The following is an 18484-nucleotide window of genomic DNA, read 5'->3' on the forward strand; positions in this document are numbered from 1 at the left end:
TTTACATTCCCTTTGCTATCAGGAAGTCATCAAAGTCATTCAGCCAGTGCTACTTGGAAAGCTGATCGAGTACTTTGAGAGCTACGACCCAGCTAACTCACCTGCGGTCTCTGAGGCGTACATCTACGCTGCAGGCATCTCACTCTCAACCATCAGTCTGACTGTCCTTCACCATCTCTATTTCTACCACGTTCAACGAGCTGGGATGAAGATTCGCGTGGCCGTGTGCCATATGATCTATCGAAAGGCGAGTCATTATGATATGCCTGCGAATAAATGCCATCCTCTGAATTCTGCCGTGGTAAATTGAACTTACACCTTTGTTCCGCAAAGGCTCTGCGTCTTAACAGCTCAGCACTGGCCAAAACAACTACAGGACAGATTGTGAACCTCTTATCCAATGATGTCAACAAGTTTGACGAGGTGAATGAAAATATCTGCACTCAGCTTCCAGTTTAAATGCTACCTTCCTGAAAGCTATATTGCTTAATTTTTCTTGGAACTGTTTTATACATATATTGATTGATTCATTTATTTTGATTATTTTGAAGTCTCTGCTGTGTGGTGCTGTTGAATTATACTGTAATATACTGACAGGTGTTTCTATTATTTTGTCCATTGTATTTATTTGAGTGTTGGTGTTAAAAGAGAAACACGAAGTTATAGCCTTATGTAGGTTTTTCTGCAGGGATTTAGTATCTTGTATCTTTGAGTTAATGTTTTTCTTTTGACTTGCATTATAGATGACCTTACTCTCTTTGCCTTTGCAATATTTCTGCTTATGCTTTTCTTACAGGTCACATTATATTTGCACTTTCTGTGGATCGGTCCCCTGCAAGCAGTGTCTGTGATAATATTGTTGTTGTATGCGATCGGCCCGTCGTGTCTCGCGGGAATGGCTGTCTTCTTCTTTATGATGCCAGTACAGACCATGTTTGGACGTTTGTTCTCAAGACTGAGGTTTGAAGTCTTTTGTCAGATTCATTAAACATGCCATACATGTGCTGTTTTTCCTCCACGTGTTGTGTTGCATTGATTCCATAGTTTCAGTTTTTGTCTTAGGGCTGAAACAGCAGTCTTAACAGATGAGAGAATTCGCACAATGAGTGAAGTCATTTCTGGGATCCGAGTTATAAAGATGTACGGGTGGGAGAAGCCTTTTGGTGCGCTGGTGGATGAGGTCAGAAGGTACAGTTGATCTAACAATGTACATATTCAGCCTCCAAATGTCTACCTGTAGAGGTTCACGTGTAATATTGTAAAATTATTAAGTGTTCCAGATTTTTTAATATGAATATTAGAGTGAGTTAGAAGGAAGATTACTGTAAAGTGCAATAAAATAAAAACTGTGCCAAACACTGCCATCCTATTTTGTTTTCCACAGAATGGAAATCTCTAAGATCATGAAAAGCTCTTACCTGCGTGGCCTGAACATGGCGTCTTTCTTTGCAGCCAGCAAGGTCATCATCTTCGTCACCATCTGCGTTTATGTACTAACAGGGAACAAGTTGTCTGCCAGCAGAGTGTTCATGGCAGTTTCCCTCTACGGGGCAGTGCGACTCACCATCACGCTCTTTTTCCCCTGTGCCATAGAGAAGGTCTCTGAGTCTCTCATCAGCATAGAAAGGATTAAAGTAAATATATTACAGTTAGAGGCTATATATTTTCCAGTAGTGTGTTCTGATTACTTTGTATAAAAACTAAAACAAATAATCTACTATTCTTGTAAGCAATTTCTTCTGCTGGATGAAGTTGCTCCTCAGCATCTAGGCCTTCCTGTGGCAGAGAAGAAGGACTGCATGGTGAAAATTCAGGACTTAATATGCTACTGGAATAAGGTAGGAAACATTTTGGGAAATGCGTCTTTCCCTCTCATCCTAAATATGTATCGCATGCAATCTTTTGAGCCCTCGAGGCATAGCTAGTATTATGCACTATGCTACACCAGCTGCGATGCTTGTGAGACAAATTTGTGGTTTTGAGCTATGCATAGTAGGTGACCCAAGAATTAAATAAATTGTTGTGTATTTACTGCACACACCGATGTTCAAACTGGCTTACTTTTTCTTACAGACTCTTGAAACTCCAACCTTGCAGAACCTGTCTTTCGCAGTGAGATCAGAGCAGCTCCTGGCAGTAATTGGACCTGTTGGAGCTGGAAAGGTCAGGTCTGTTGTCAAGTCTCAGATTTAGTGAAGCACACACATGACCATGAACCTGACATGGGTTAGGTAACTCTAAATACTGCTTACTGAAAATCTGTTGTGTTTACCACCAATTTCACAGCAGAAACCCTGCCTCTTAAGTTTCCTTATTAGTATATGATGCTTGTTTAATACATACATACTAAAATGTCCTCCCTAATTGGGACACAGTTTTTGTAGGTTTGCTAGGCCTCTCGACTCCAGTTCCATGCTGAGTTCTCTGAGCAAGAAAGCGATTTTAAAGGTATTTCCCAAAATGTAAAAATTGCAGTTTAAACCTAACTTTTTGTTTGTGCATTTCAGTCCTCGCTCCTCAGTGCCATACTGGGAGAACTGAGCCAGGAAAGTGGTGTCATCAAAGTCAAAGGAGAGCTTACATACACTTCTCAGCAACCCTGGATTTTACCTGGTACAATTCGAAGCAACATCCTTTTTGGCAAGGAGCTCAACCTCAAGAAGTATGATAGAGTACTGAGAGCCTGTGCCCTAAAGAGAGTGAGAATCACCTTGAAGCATGCTTGTCAATAATACAGTCTTGTAGCAAAGTTAGAGCTATTTTGGCTTGCAGTACTCTGGTGCAAATGGGAATGTTGGGAAAAGTTACTTTTGTACCCTGATCAGGACATGGACCTGCTGCCAGGTGGTGACTTGGCGATTGTCGGGGACAGAGGGGCCAATCTCAGCGGAGGACAGAAGGCAAGGGTCAGCTTAGCAAGGTGTGCTGGACAACAATACAGAAAAATGCCGGCTTATTTGGTAACAGTGACAGAGATAAAGTCTGTGTGTGCGTTTTTTAGAGCAGTGTACCAGGATGCAGATATCTATTTGCTTGATGACCCTCTCAGTGCTGTGGATGCTGAGGTGGGCCGGCACCTCTTTGAGGAGTAAGTCCTGTTGCCAGCATCTTACTGTTGTTTGTGAAAAGAAGTTGGCAGTTTTTCATGTTATTTCTTCTCTGCAGGTGTATTTGTGGACTTCTGAGGAAGAAGCCTCGTATCCTGGTTACTCATCAGCTACAGTATCTGAAGGCTGCCGATCAGATCGTCGTCTTAAAGGAGGTGTGAGCTTGAGTTTTGATTCAAAATATAAAATATCAGCAACTTTATTAGGTACACTTATGTAACTTCTTATGAATGCAAACGTCTAATCATCCAGTCACATGGCAGGGTGTCAGTGCATTTAGGGCCAGGGCCAGTAAACAGGGCAAATTGCATTTGTGTTTAGCTTTTTGGGTTATTTATAAAAGTTGGGCTGTTTTCTAACCACAGGGGGAATAAGTTCATGTCAGTATCAAGCACAAAAAGTATGACAGGCTTTTTTGGTGTTAAATATCAGCACGATTAGGTGTAAATTGTGTGTTGCAAATTTTAGTTTCACACTTGATTTAATTACTCTCCTCTATATATTTATATATAGATCTGAAAAGGGATGAACTGAACTAATAATATGATAACCAGTACAACCGCCGTTCAAGGAGTTTTAATCACAGTTTGTATTATTAGACATAGATTTTGGCCACTGCTAAAAGTTTGTTATTTTGTATAATGTATTGTATTTAAAAGCTCGCTAACACTTCAACAGTTCTATACCCCAAATTATTATGTTTCAAAACAAAGAAAAAATGAACTTCTGCTCCTTTTTTTGTACTTAATATCTCCATTTAAACATGAAATTTGTAGTTACTATAGGCTTAAGATGACTTTTTTTTTTTTTTTTTTTTAAATCTCTTCATCATTCAAAATGCACACACACAGGACTTTAACTGTCATATCAGACCCAGATTTTGGAGCTGTATATCTTGTCAAAGGACCCTTCAATACGCAACTTAAAAAAGATGGGATATGAATTCCTGCCATCTAATTAGTATATGACCCACAGCCACCCCGACCTTTTTGCAGTCTTTCTACATGAGGTAGTCACCAACATTCAACATTTATGTAGGTTGTACAAAAATGAATAAACACATTTTTATGAAAAAAAGTTTTTTAAATGCTATACATGGCCATGTTCAATGTAAAATAATATTGATTAGCATTAAACTAGCATTAAAGCTAGGCAAAAAGAGTGTTTCGTAATAGTTTGGTTTTTTGCAACACTGTTGCCCTTTTGCAATACATTTTTTGACTTTTAGGAAAATGAGTTAAAAATAAGTTAAAATGCCCAAACTGTTAATTTCCTTGTCTACGAGTTTGTTATTGGTAATATTAGCAGTAGTACATTTTCTTGAGCCTACATTTTATGTTGCCTACAGAATCTTTATGACAATATAAATCAGCTATGCCGTTATTAACTGCATTTCTTTTCTCTCTGTCAGGGCCAGATGGTGGCCCGAGGGACCTACAGTGAGTTGCAGGGCTCTGGACTAGATTTCACCTCTCTGCTCAAGGAGGATAAGGACCAGGACGAGCAGAGGCAGAACACCACTCCTCTCTCAGGCACCGTCTCCGGCCTCCCCCACGCACTCTCTGACAACTCATCTATGTCTTCCCTTTCTTCCTCTCGTTACTCTTTGATTGAGGGAACAGAGCCACTTGCAATGGTAGGTGTATGTAAAGCACTAGATTTTAATTGGAAAAAGGTTTTTAACCAGGCATGTATAAAACTCCTCTTGTGCCTGCCTGCTGTGCATCCTTTAAGCCACTAGAGTGCAGAAGAAGCTCACTTTTCCTGCTTACCGTTCACTACAGCCTGCTTTGAAGTGTTGCTAGATGACTGGAATTGACACTAGTGTCTATTTCTAGGTAGTGCAACCAACAAAGGAGGAAAGCCGCTTTGAAGGCAACGTCGGCCTGCATATGTATGTGAAATATTTCATGGCAGGTGCTAACTTCCTGGTCCTCTTGGTCCTCATTTTATTGAATGCCCTTGCACATGTGAGTTTGCTTTTTACTTTCTATCATTAATGCAAAAAATACAAAGGATTGTTAATTTTTAACATAAGATTATTTGTAGTGACATTAGCAGTTTTGTTGTTTTCTTAATGTTTGACCTAAAAACATCTATGTTTTGTTTTATTTTTTTAGCTTACATTTGTTCTGCAGGACTGGTGGCTTGCGTGCTGGTGAGGATTTGTTTTTTTGCAAAAATAAATACATTAAGTAATTAAAAAAAATAAAATAATGGGATTCATAAGTCAAATGGGCGCATTTACTTGGACTGAAAACGGTTTAATAGAACATAAGTGAACAAAACTGTCTTTCTTGACTTTATCTGTCACTTGTTGAAACTGACCTTGTGCTTCGAGATGGGAGGAATGTGTGTTGTGTAGTGCCTTCATGTTGCAGCTTTATTCCTTTGTTGTGTTTATTTGTCCTTGTAGATTTTTGTTTCTTTTGTGACTTGACTCGACAGGGCCTCTGAACAGAAGCACATCAGTGTGACCGAGCACCTCAATGGCAGCTTCCCTCGGCAGCTGGACCTTGACCTGTACCTAGGTGTTTACGCAGGTGAAGCTCACTGAGCGCATATTGCTTTTTGTGTACTCCTGAATCTCTGAATACCGCAGCCATTCAATGAACAGATCCACAGTTCTTTGGCTGTAGCCCAAGGCCTTCAAGGCCCAGTGTATGTGTACATGGGCCTCAGCTGTACAGCGAGATAGCAGTGCCTTTCTTGTTCTCTGCCGTTGGATTGCTCTGATTGCCTCCTTGTGACTCTCGCTCAGGCTTTGTGCTCACAGTGGTAAATCAGCATTCAAGTAAATGAAAAAAAAAAAACCCACAAATGAAGAGGAAAAAAATGTGTTTTTGTGTGTACAGTATGCTCAACAATGTCACTTGAAATGCATAGCTAATCACAGAACAAGCACAAGGATAAGACTATAGTGTGCTGATGTTAGTTTTTGTATTTTTGTCAGGTTTAACAGCCACTTCAGTTGTGTTTGGCTTCGTACGCAGTCTAATCTTCTTCAATGTCCTGGTGAGCTCGGCCCAGACCCTTCACAACAACATGTTTAACGCCATCCTCCGGACGCCAATACGTTTTTTTGATATCAACCCAATTGGTAAGTGGCTCACCAGCCTTTCCCGTTCACATTTTAATGACATACCCTTTTTTATAGCATGGTCAGTGATATGAGATGTTTATATCCAGAAGGACCTGGATCCAGTCGTTGCTGGAACATCTGGCCACTAGAGAGCAGACTGCTCCTTACTTTGTCATGTTTTCATCCACTTACAAACATTCAAATACTTTTCTTTATCCTCTATAATTTGTCATGGCTATCAGGTTTCTTATGATGTAATCATTTATACATTCATGTATTGTTTTTTATTTTTAATTAATATTTTAATCTGCTTAATTAAGATGTTTTTCCCATGTTAGGTTTTTAAACAGTCATGTTTTATTTAATGTGAATAAACAATATAAACAACTCATAAATATTTATCTAAGATGTATAATAATAATAAAGAACTGAAATTTAGTTTAAAATGAAATGACTGTAAAAGTCACTGCTGGCAGGTGCAAGCAAGATGTTAATTGTGTCAAAATGGTGGTGATATGACTTCATTTTTTAGCCATAATGTACTTAGAACCAGCAAAGAGAGTGCTATCTATTTCATTGTGAGCCTGAACAAAAACAGCAAACAATCAGATGGAATATATGGTGTTTGCAGTAGATCTTGGACGGTGTTGCGTGTGGATTGTAAAGAAGTGTAAATAGAGACATATTTGCCTTGTGCGCTGTATCAGAAATGTTGATTATTTCATTAGCTTTGTAGGCTGGAGCTGCTGGGTCACTGAAGCTGGCAGATGGACGTCATTTTAAAAGTGAGCAAACACTCCAAACGTGTCTGACTTTACTCAGGGAGGGAAGCAGTTCTTTTTTCTTTATTTCTTTTAAATAGGCGTCAATGAATGTGAGTGGATAATTCAAGATTTGCTTAAATTAGCTGCAGTTTTTTTCCCCCCCTCTTCTCCGTAATTTATCTCCATAATATTAGTGCATTAATTAAAGACCTGTTTTAATTAGGTGAAGTAATGTCACTACAATCTGTCATTCATATCCAAAGTCAACTGTCAAGTGGCCCACTTTGATAACTTTAATTTTTCTGGAGCATTGTTCACCCGTCAGTAGATAATTACTCTGCCTAATCTCCTCATAGTGACATGCGTGTACAACACAATCAGCTTGGGTGGGAATTCTCAACAAGAAGGGGAACTTGTATCTGTATAATGAGTCATAATAACTGGTAACACAAGTCTAAATATGATTTGAGGGTGTTCAGGAGCTTGTGGTTTCTGCTAGCATTAGAAGTGGGTGTAGCGACAAAGCTTTTCTTTGCAAAGCTGTGTTTGGAGCAAACACCGCGTGTCTTAATCTTTGACTTTTGTTTTTACTGCCGCCGTTGTGTTATGCATTGGACTACCTGGCAGCTTATCTGGGTGTGCCTTGCTCGGTAATCTATGCACAGGAGGAGAACAAACACTTTGAATAATGTAATAATCTGTTTAATAGCGCAGCAAAGGAGAGGCTTAACAGACACTGCTATCTGATCGCTGTTGTGCTGCTATCAGTAACCATTGTGTGACCAGTCCAGTCATTACAGCTCGGTTGCTAGTCTGGCAAACAACACTATGTTTGACTGGATTTACACACACACACACACACACACACACACAACTATCCCGGAGTCTGCGTTTCCTTTTTCCTCCATTCAGTCAGCAATAAATTAAGAAAATATATATCAGTATTTTTATTTGCACTGTATAAATAAATTCAACGTACTTATATTTTACCCCCCCCTTCTTTTGTTATGTATTTTTAATTAATTTATTACCTCAAGTAAAAAAGCATCATGACAAAAGCAGCTGTTGTCTGCTCCTCTTCTTCCCTTCCTAATGTTTTCTTTCTGTCTAAACACTTTTGTTCTTTAAAAAAAAAAAACACCCTGCCACTTCCATCACAGCGTTCACTACTGTCTTGTCGTAAGTGTGAGTGATTTGTAACTGTGTGCACATGTGTTGTTAAGGATTTGACAGCTGTTTACATGTGTAAGTGATAGGTGCGCTGCTGCTGCTGTTGCTGCTGCTGCTGCTGAACAGGCCCGGTGTTTGATAGCCGTCCTCAGAGTTAAAGGTTACCATTTCAAGCGTCGCTGCACAAAGGTCTTATTTGTTATTCTGTGAATGTGGTTTATAACAATGGAGTACAGCTGTGGTGAATTATGATTGACGGAGAGGTATTGTGGCTCTTCTGTATCTGCCACTGAATACCACTGCGCCATTTAAATCTGTGACTGTGTTATCTTTTGTGCTGCGCAGACATAGTTGATTTCCAAGTTGGTGCTTTCAGTGATTAAAACTCTTTTTCGCGTTGTGACAGTACTCTGTGATAATTTTAGAGATGACAAAAAACACAAGCAGCTGTTTCCTCCGTTTTATTATTTTAAATGGCTTTAAATATTCATGTTGCCCCGTTTGAGTAATGTGTACAGTCTTATTGCAGCTGTTCATCCAAATGTGATCCATTTAGAGCAGCACAGACATCGGTGGATGTGTTGAGCTGATGTTGATCCCTGTAATTTAGTGTCATTGAGTGGGCTAATCCCCTCAGAGACTGCAGGCCAGGGCTTCAGCTCATCAGCACAGTCGAGGAGTGGAGTTTCAGTCAACACATGCACAGACACACATCCACAGCCCTGTCTCCCATCAGCATAGTGGGCCATCTCAGAGCTGGGTGTTGCTGTTGACGCAGTGAACATTAGATCTTCTGTAGTCACTGATGTGAGATTCTAATTGTGTCCACAGAGGCAATGTTTTTAATGTCTGTATTTCAGGTCTGGGATGCAAGAGTGTTAGGAGTGAAGTGAAGGAAGTACTGCAGAGAGGATGATGATATCGAAGTGTGTAAATTGAATGTGGAGATGGAGCCGTGTGTGTGTGTGCAGTATGGCTGATAGGGCTCCCCCTCGCTCTGCACTTCCACTATTTAATTGCATGAAAGGGAAGGAGAGGAGATTGCAGGAGCCTGGCGGTGTGAGCGAAGAGAATGGATTTAGAATGTATTAGTATTGGCAGCAAGGCGCCGGCGGTGGGAGGCTGCCCCAGGCCTCCGGGCCCTTCATGGAAGTGCAGGTGAGCCGTGCCACCTCCAGCCTTGGCAGCCCCCTCCCTAGTATTTCTTCATTATCACACTTGTCTCACTGAAGGGCCCCTCCAACTGCACTGGGGCCCACACATGGAGCGGCTCTGAGTCGTCTCCTTATCTTGATGTTTACAGGGAACAGCGATTTGCCACACGCCCCGCTCTAGCCGGACCCCACTGTTCCACTTCTTTAAGTGTGATTGGGGGCCCTTCTCACCTAATATCTCCACCTAAGAGGCCACCTTAGTTGGGAGGGTTTGATATTTCCTGAGCCTGAAAAGTGGTGCAAATCACCCCTGGAGTCTTAAAGCATGAGAAATTGTTTGATACTAATGCTGCTGATATCCTGAAACGTCTATACCCCTCTGCACACAATAGGTGATATTGTTGACAACCACCCAGAGTGATTGAAGCCATTGTCCCACACCGATCTTACCTCATAGGCATTTCCATGCAGTGAATGTCTTTGTGTAACTGCATCACTGTAATGTATCCCCTCTATAGTCTGTGCAGGATGGAGAAGGCTCTTTACTTCATCCCCTCTGAAACTCTGTGTTAACTGAGCCGCTTGTCAAACAGCTGATAGCTGACTGATGTTCTCTGCTCTAGCACCCTCTAACCATTGTATGATGTAACCCAGAGAAACCTATCCTTTTCTTATTGGCATTGTTTGTCAGATATGCATGAATTTGGGTCATCTATGGCTTAGACAGTAAAATTACGTAAAATATTATTGGAGCTTTCACAAACACAGTTTGACAAGTACTCCCCCCTTATTTCCAGACTAAAGCAGCGATATTCTGCATTGGTATAGTAAGCGCTCTACCCCCTTGCTTGAACCCTCCCCTCGGGATGTCTGTATGCTAAAGGGGCACTCACACTGTGAATAAGATTAGTCTGCCTCCAAGTGTACAACATGCTTACGCCACTTGACTTTGAATCAGTGCTGATTTGGAGCATTGCTGGGTTGTTGCGGGGAATAATGCTCTGGCTGGGTTTATGCAATGGCTGTTATGGGGAGCCCGGCCTCGTCTGCATGCATGTTTTAAGGCAGGAGCGGCATTTTGGATAAAGCTGTAAGCTGCTTACGGCCGTGGAGAGAGGTGATTACAGGGCCCACCTCCGTAGGACTGACTAAGAGGCTCGGAGGCAAGTTTTAGGTCAGCCGTGCCATGGCTCCACCACGCCTCCAGAGTGCCATGCCACCACATTCTGCCACCATGTTGCCCAGTGTTTCCTTTCTCTTTTCTTTTACCAAGTCACACCCTGTTCCATGGTGTATTCTGTGAGCCTAGATAAACTCATCTGCATGCCTGTATTGGTTTGTTTAACTCTATCAGGGGTTGCACCCTGCATTTTGTGAGTACTGCTTTATTTACATTGTCATCAGACAGATATTACTGTGTGCATAGCCATTTGTCATAGTGGAATACAGCTACTCTCCTAAATACATTAACAAACATCATGGCCCTATTTTAAGGACACTGCAGTTTTTTTGTGTCTTTTGACCTTAGAAGAGTTCAAGCTGTGGCAGTGCTGCCGCTGCTCTGGTACCTGTTGTCTGCCTCTGAGAGCCAGGGGTCTTCCTTCAGGGACAGAGATAGTAAAAGCCTTTCTGTCTTGCCTGCCTTTAAGGAAGTGTGCTTTGGGGATTGGCTATCAGTGACCCTGCAGTACACAGTGTGTGAAAGCAGCTGGAGTGTAATCTTATGTGCTGTGGGATCAGAATAGTGGAGCAAAGTTACTAAAGGAGTAACAATAAGGGGCTGCCACAGCACCTGCAGAGCACTAGCCAAAATAATGAACGACCGAGCAGATTGGAGGCAACTCAATTAACGTCACTGACACTGCCAGTCAGAACATAAAGGCAGGTACGCAGCTTCTGTTGGCCTTTTGTTCCCTAACAAAAGGTTCCCTCGTGTATTCAGCCAAGAGTAGGACAGTCTTTATGAATCACTAGATAAATAATGATTCATTGTTTAATCTAGATAGGCCTGTGTTTTCCATTTGATATCACACTGTATGTAACCTCTGGTCTATTAAGGGGACTCTGATAACAGTTGCTTAATAGTCTAAAGACACGAACGGAATTGAAACTACCAAAATATTGTTTTTATGAAAGCAGATCTGCATTTGGTTTAGATTTGTTGCTCCGAATGTCATATGCACATCTGAACCTGTAACAGTAAAAAACTTAATATGATAAATGTTCAAGGAATTGCTTATTTTTTCAGCTCACTTAAGCGCACTATTATTGTTGTACAAATGGCATAACAATATTGGCAATATAAGAAAAATGCTGTTTCTATTATAGAGATATTTTTTTAATCTGTTCTTTTGTGTTGTGCTTTTTCTCAGGAAGAATCCTCAACAGGTTTTCGAAGGACATCGGTTACCTGGACTCTCTGCTTCCATGGACGTTTGCGGACTTTATCCAGGTGAGTCTCACCTCGGCAGGTTTGGTTGCTGGCGCAGCAGCATGGGGAGGCCATTTCATGCCTGGCTAAACCTGCTTTGTGGTCCGGGTCCCCTAATCTGGAAACAATTACTGTAGGATTACCCGCCAGCGCAGCCCAGCGCCTGCACAGATTTAATAAAAGTGTGCACACAGGCTGAGGGCGTGGCTCCCTCAGCGTGGCACAACAGAAGTGGCATCTTCAGAGAATGTGTAAGGAGAATAAGGAAGTGATTGGAAGAGAGAAAGGCACCAAAGAGGAAATAAAGCCACATGATGGGTCAGATGTGGAAGGGAAAATAGTGGAAATGTCAGGAGAGGGTGAGGTGAGGATATTGTGTCGAGTGGCAAAGAGAAAAAGTCTGACATGAAGTGTTTACAGGAGTACACCTGGACTTTCGCCTCTTAGCCCAATTCGCTTAATGCTTAACAGGTCTTATTGACCTGCTAGCCAAGGGCCACCCTGATGCAAGCCCAGGTTAGGTTACCAAATGCCACCCTGCCACCATGACAGCCATCTCCCACGAAACCCTGCGGAGATGAGCCAGCTCATGCACCTAGCGCCACAAAGAAGGGAATGTTCGCTGCACAATTCGAGGTAGAGGAGCAGGCGTGGCTCCTTGGTTCGGGCCAAAGAATAGAACAAAGGCGCGCTGAAAATGAATCCCCCCTCCACAATGCCTGAATGATGTTTGTGGCAGATACCCATCTCACAGTAGACAAAAGCCATCTTAAATGCTGAAAGCACAAAAGAATATCGCACAAAAGCTTTTTGTCTGCTATAGTTCCCCTCATTTTGATAATAAGGTGAATAATGGTTAAAGTAAAATAATAACTTTTGTAGAGGGCCAATAGGTCCAACCAACAACAGTGAGAGTAGACCACGTCCTGACATAAAACACAGATGGGTTTCAGCTGTGCACTTTTACTTGAATTTCTCCTGCTTTCCTCATTTTTCTAACTGTGTCTTGATGTAAAAGAAATAAAATCTAGACCAGGCCATGTCAAAATCAGACTGGATATGTGCGCATTAGTCTTTTGCTGTAGCTGAAAGTGGGATGTGATTGTTAGAGTGGACAAAGGTAGCATCCTTTGGACAAAGCACTTTTGTTTGTGCTGCTTTCTGCTCTTGTTTGCAGGTGTCTTTCACGGAGCAGCCTTTAATGCTTTCAGGAAGGAAGATTTTCACTCTTTTTTTTTTTTATCAAAGTATTAGCTGTTGAGAAAAGCTGCTGATCTCCACTATTGTTGCTCATTCGTGGAGGGACGTTTCCCCATAGTTATTGTCTAAATGGTTGTCAGGAGGGAATAAAGTGAAACTTCATAAACAATGCCCTAACTGGTTTATCTCTTTCTATGGAGAGAGGCCGCTTCTGTGTGGGGATTTGTGCCTTAGCCTCTCCCCCCTCCTTTCTATGGTGGAGTAAGCACTTCACAGCCCTTCAGCACTGCCCCCCAAACCTGCCTAACAAGGGGATTCCCTCAAGCTGGGGGAACCTGGTTACACCCCAGAGCCCTATTTTTCACAGGTCTCATTTAGTAGTAATTTAGTATATTGGGGAAAAAGCCTCTTTCTCTTCCATCTTTATGGTCAGGGGACAAAGACAGAAATGTCAATTAAAAACACCTCAGGCTTTGGGAACTGTCAGCTTTTGTGTGGACTTGACCTTTAAATCCTGGGTTGCCTCTATTTTCACAGAGAGGGCAGAGGAGGAGGCCAAGACAATAGGGGGTGAGTACAGGGGTCTTTCAGCGGATTTTTGTGTGAAGGCTCTTGACCAAGTCGCACCACCAACTGTTGGGACCTGCACTGCATTTATAGCCCTGCTTATCCAGTCAAAATTCAGTTTGTCCGGATGTTTTCACTAAGACACCAGCTGACTTAAGTGTGACCCAGCCTGCTCTTGCCAACGCTAATTCCTTATAAAGACGGGAATAAACAAATTACGGCAATAAACCCTTTTGTGTGCGTGTGAGAAAGAGCAAAAAAAGAAACAGAGACAAACCAAGCACTGAAGGGCTGAACACGCACACAAGCGCAGAGAAAAGACAGCTATTGTCTAAAGAAACACTGGCGGGTGGATCGTTGTGTGAGTCTCTATATTGTGGCACATTGTGTATCAGGCCTCTTTAGTGGCTTTGTGGGATATGAGAACTGCTGACGTAATCGTGGACGCTGTAGGATGGGATTTCACCCGGCTTTCTCTGCTTCTTTACCACGCTGGCGACTAAAGACTGCACTGGCTCCAGGCATTACACAGGTTAGCCTGAGAAACACAGAAGATGGTCCAGTGGAAACATATATAGGCTGTGCCATTAACCCTCTTTGAGCATTGTTTTTATGACAGTGCCTTTGTGACACAGAAAGGTGAGCGGCGGCCTTAGGATCACTGACCTGTGCTTGTCTTCCTGAAAAATAAAGCGAAACAGAGGAAAACATCATCATGTGACCCTGCGTGTGTATTTGTGTGCGCTTAACTGGCCACTCAGCAATACCACACATGGTCATTTGATGGCGAGCACCGGCCAGCAAAAGCTTCCCGTGTGAGTATGTGTGGTCTCCCATGATGCTGTGGTCCAGCACCTCAGCTGGTCTGACTCAGAATGCAGGCCAGACCCAGGGCCCTTTGAGCCTGGGAACTGACACAACAAAGTCCCAATCTAATCTTGAATCTCACCTCATGTCAGAATGACGAGGACAATGAATTCTAGGCTGACTTTTGTATTTCTGAATTGTTGTTTTTTGTGTGTGTGTGTTGTTTTCAGGAGGGAAAAAAAGGCTGAATGAATTTGCTGGACACTAGTGATTTATAGTAGAGAGTGAGGGGAGACCACATTTCAAAGCCTTTCTCTTATTTCCAAAATGGGGTTGGAAATCAGCAGCTTGACTGAGCCCAAATAAGTGACTTCTTTTACCTTTTCACAGCACACAAAGGCCTAATCCTAGGACTACTTGAGCCACCAATGTAGACAGCGTCTGAGACCACCACAGTATGTGTCAGACCTTCCTCACCACACACAAAACACATTGACTGCAGCTTTATGAAGTGAAAATGGCCCAGAAAGGGAAAATGTGAAGGAGGTGTCCACAGTCATTTCACCCAAAGAAAAGCCACAGCATCTGGGCATTTAATGCTAAAATAAAGCCCAAACACAGAGTAGAATGGATTGGGTCACTTGTATTGTTCCAGAGCCCAAGTGGAACGGCCCTGTTTTGTTTCAGTACCACTGACCCTTGCAACTTATTGTGCTGCTCAGTCACAGAAAAAGTGTGGAGTTTAAAAAAAAAAAGAAGAAAAAATTCCAACGATGACAGAGGACTTCTTTTGAGAATTTTTCTTTACCACGCTCACCCCTCATTTCCTGTTTTGTTTGCACTTCTTTCCCAGTGGCAAATATTGCACACTGTCAGTAAATAAAGGGAGGATGAAAAAGGGAGTTGTAAAAAGCATAATGATTCCGTCTGTCCGGAGGGATGTTTAATTAAAGCGAAGTGTTTATTTTCAGCTGGTGAACAACAGTCGCTATCATTGCCGAACACAAATATAGCAATTAACTCCAATTTTCTACATTTATTTGGACATCAAAGAGCTGATAGAATCATTGAGAAAATAAAGCGATTAGGGTCAGCAGAGATCTGAATGGTCTTTGGACACAGCAGTGCGCCCAGTTTGCCTGAATGACTGAATCGCATGCGTGCGGTAGCTTTCTTTTCTCGCTAAAGAGCTATTAGCGCTAATTCTTTATTTAAACAGTTTGTATACAAAACCTTTCATCCTTTTATCCACTTTTATGTGCAGCGGGATGTGGCTTTGGGAGTTTTCTGTTCCTGTGTGGTTTCATAGGAGATATGGATGTGGTCTGAGGGGGTGAGGTGTATACTTGTAGGCTCACTTATCAGAGTCATCTGTGTGTAGTGTGGGTGGGGGCCACGGTGTCCCCGATCCTGACACGATAAGCGCCAAACCACGCAAATGGATCACATCAAACAGGGCCTTGGCGACAGCAGGCTCTGGGGAGCAGGAGGAGGCAAGGCTTGTATCTAATGGTTCCTGTTCCTCCTACTGTCCCCTTAGATGACCCCACTGTTAGATAAAGCCAGCCTGGCTCAGACTTTTGTGGCCACTGCTGAAATGGGCCCAATTAGAATTCAGATTAACCAACCAGCAAAATGTGAATGAGCAGTGTCACTGTGTCACCAGTCATCAACTCGGTAGTGAAAGAAAAACAGTGTAGGTGATAAGACATTTGTTCAGTTAATATTTGATCCCCGCAAGGGAAGGCTGGATAACACGCGGTAATGGCCTGTGTGCCACCATCTCACTTTGCAGTCTGGTAGCCTTCCATCAAGGCTAAGATTGAAACTTATGTACTGTGAAATTCTTGGGATCAGTTGTGCTCAGTAGCTTCGACTCACTGTTTGATTGTGTGGGCTCCACTACTGCAATGGTTAGACTAGTAATTCCCTCTTATCTGAACTGCAAATGGAATTGACTGGCTTTTCATCATAAAACTACACTGAAAGTGATCATGCTTAAATGTGTGCTTAAGTAGCAGATAACATCCGTAATTAAGGTGCTAAATTAAATTTTCATCTCTCTGGGCTAGTCTGAGTCCACTGAAGGTAACAGTATGATCCTAATCTCCACGTTTTAGGATTCATCTTTTTGGATGTATCTAATTTCAGGGTGTGAGGTTTCAGTCGAACACAACGTATGCCTTTCGGTTAGGAAGTGTTCTTCCAACCCATATTAATGGCTGGAAGAAATGTTGATATACTTCAAGTAAAGGAAATTATTAAGACCACAATGGTAAACAAGAGACATTATTAACAGAAGTCCTGTGCCCTTGTTAAATAAAAAGTGCAGGATTATTTAAAAAAAAAAAAAAAGTATTATAGAAAAAAAGTACTCGGAATTAAAAGAAGAGACATTACTTCTCCTTGGTGAAAATGCTTAACAAATAAAAAGTAAGGAAACAAACAAAAACTGTGTTTTCTTAAATCTTTAGTAATGTATTATGTTTTACTAATACATGTCTATGCTACAGTATTGTTTTGCTGTGTTTATGCTGTTGGCCACAAAATTAAATTAATACTATGCTTTTCTGGTGTCATGGTAGCCGATTGCTAGGTGGTTGCCAGGCAACCTGATGGCATATTTATATATAATGTATAAATTAAGATTTACTGATACAAATTAGAACTTGTCATTGTGAAAGAAAAATTACACCAAAAACAGTTCACTTTAACCCTTTGCTAGCTGGTTGCTCGGTAACATGAATACATCATATGCAACATAGATGAGAACCTTAAGATGTACCTGCACGGTGCCAAGTTTGGTGGCTCACTCCAAGTTTACTTGATGGTGACTGAAGAAACAATCAGACAGACAAATTTATTTTGTGTGTTGTATCAAGGTAAATATATCCCAACACTTTTAATGTAAAAAAAAAAATGTAATTGAAGTAGATTACATTTCCCTTTTGAAATGTAATATAATTTTCTAAATAAAGTGAACATAACAAAAATCTTAAAAATGTGAGCTGTTCTTTTTTTATGGCAGCACCCTTTCCTCAAAAGTAGTTTATTTTTTTTCTCAACTGGTGTTTAATACGATCTTTAATAAAAGTATCAGTATTAAAGTAACTGATGGCAACGACTCTTGCTAGCTCACTTTAACTTCAATATATCAATCAGCAATTATTATGTATTAGTATCAAAGGTAATGTCTGTGAAGGTTCTCAGTCATCCAGGTCATCGTAGTCAAAGGAGCTTGCAAAGAAAAGCGTCTGGACTTCTTTAAGTTACTTGAAGACGTTTCACCTCTCATCCGAGAAGCTTCTTCAGTTCTAAGGTCAAATGGTGGAGAGTCCCAGATATAAACCTAGTGGGAGTATCCCCCCACAGAGGGACAAAAGGACCCCCTGATGATCCTCTAATCGCCTGAGCCAAGGTGTGAAACTGGGTGTGGGTCCCAATCAGCCAGAGTTTCGGGTGTGTTCATTGTGAAACCTGGCCCCACCTTATCATGCGAATTCCTGAGGTCAGATGGCCCAGGATGTGAGTGGGCGTTAAGGCGTCTGGGAAGGGATCTCAAAACTGGATTATAGATGGCAGAGAGTTGGTGTCGTAAACCCCCGCCTCTGTTCAAAGATGGTCGCTCACAGTGGACATAGATGGCTTCTTTCACTCCTCTTTCAAACCATCTGTCCTCTCTGTCCAAAATGTGAACATTGGCATCCTCGAAAGAGTGTCCTTTATCCTTAAGATGCAGATGGACTGCTGAGTCTTGTCCTGTGGAGGTGGCTCTTCTGCGTTGTGCCATGCGCTTGTGAAGTGGCTGTTTGGTCTCTCCAATGTAGAGGTCTGGGCATTTCTCGCTGCACTGTACAGCATACACCACATTGTTAAGTCTGTGTTTTGGCGTTTTGTCTTTCGGGTGAACCAGTTTTTGTCTGAGCGTGTTGCTGGATCTGAAATGCACCGGGATGTCATGCTTGGAGAAAACTCTCCTAAGTTTTTCTGATACACCGGTTACATAGGAGATGACAATGTTGTTGCGTCTGTCCTTCTTATCCTCCCTCGCTGGTGTCTGGTCTTCTTTTCTGTGCCTCTTTGCTGACTTTAAGAACGCCCATTTAGGATAGCCGCACGTTTTGAGTGCTTCCTTTACATGTGTGTGTTCCTTCTTTTTTCCTTCAGGCTTAGAGGGAACATGTTCTGCCCGGTGGTGTAGG

The 18484-nt window shown here is 41.9% G+C and overlaps 1 protein-coding gene across 1 annotated transcript in view; it reads left to right on the forward strand.

The window, feature by feature from the left end:
- LOC146370675 (ATP-binding cassette sub-family C member 4-like) overlaps positions 1-18484 on the forward strand; it is a 35730-nt gene that overhangs the window by 3686 nt on the left and 13560 nt on the right. Inside the window, exons 4-20 of the mRNA XM_084908261.1 lie at positions 23-247; positions 334-423; positions 797-960; positions 1063-1188; positions 1385-1634; positions 1731-1838; positions 2074-2163; positions 2508-2699; positions 2826-2920; positions 3002-3088; positions 3166-3262; positions 4519-4743; positions 4946-5077; positions 5228-5265; positions 5556-5650; positions 6061-6207; positions 11650-11729. Coding sequence (XP_084764387.1) covers positions 23-247; positions 334-423; positions 797-960; positions 1063-1188; positions 1385-1634; positions 1731-1838; positions 2074-2163; positions 2508-2699; positions 2826-2920; positions 3002-3088; positions 3166-3262; positions 4519-4743; positions 4946-5077; positions 5228-5265; positions 5556-5650; positions 6061-6207; positions 11650-11729 — 2241 coding nt within the window. The remainder of the gene's footprint in view (positions 1-22; positions 248-333; positions 424-796; positions 961-1062; positions 1189-1384; positions 1635-1730; positions 1839-2073; positions 2164-2507; positions 2700-2825; positions 2921-3001; positions 3089-3165; positions 3263-4518; positions 4744-4945; positions 5078-5227; positions 5266-5555; positions 5651-6060; positions 6208-11649; positions 11730-18484) is intronic.

Source organism: Perissodus microlepis, chromosome 16 (genome assembly GCF_051167445.1).
Source record: "Perissodus microlepis isolate ML-2025 ecotype Zambia chromosome 16, ASM5116744v1, whole genome shotgun sequence".
Taxonomy (NCBI): domain Eukaryota; kingdom Metazoa; phylum Chordata; class Actinopteri; order Cichliformes; family Cichlidae; genus Perissodus; species Perissodus microlepis.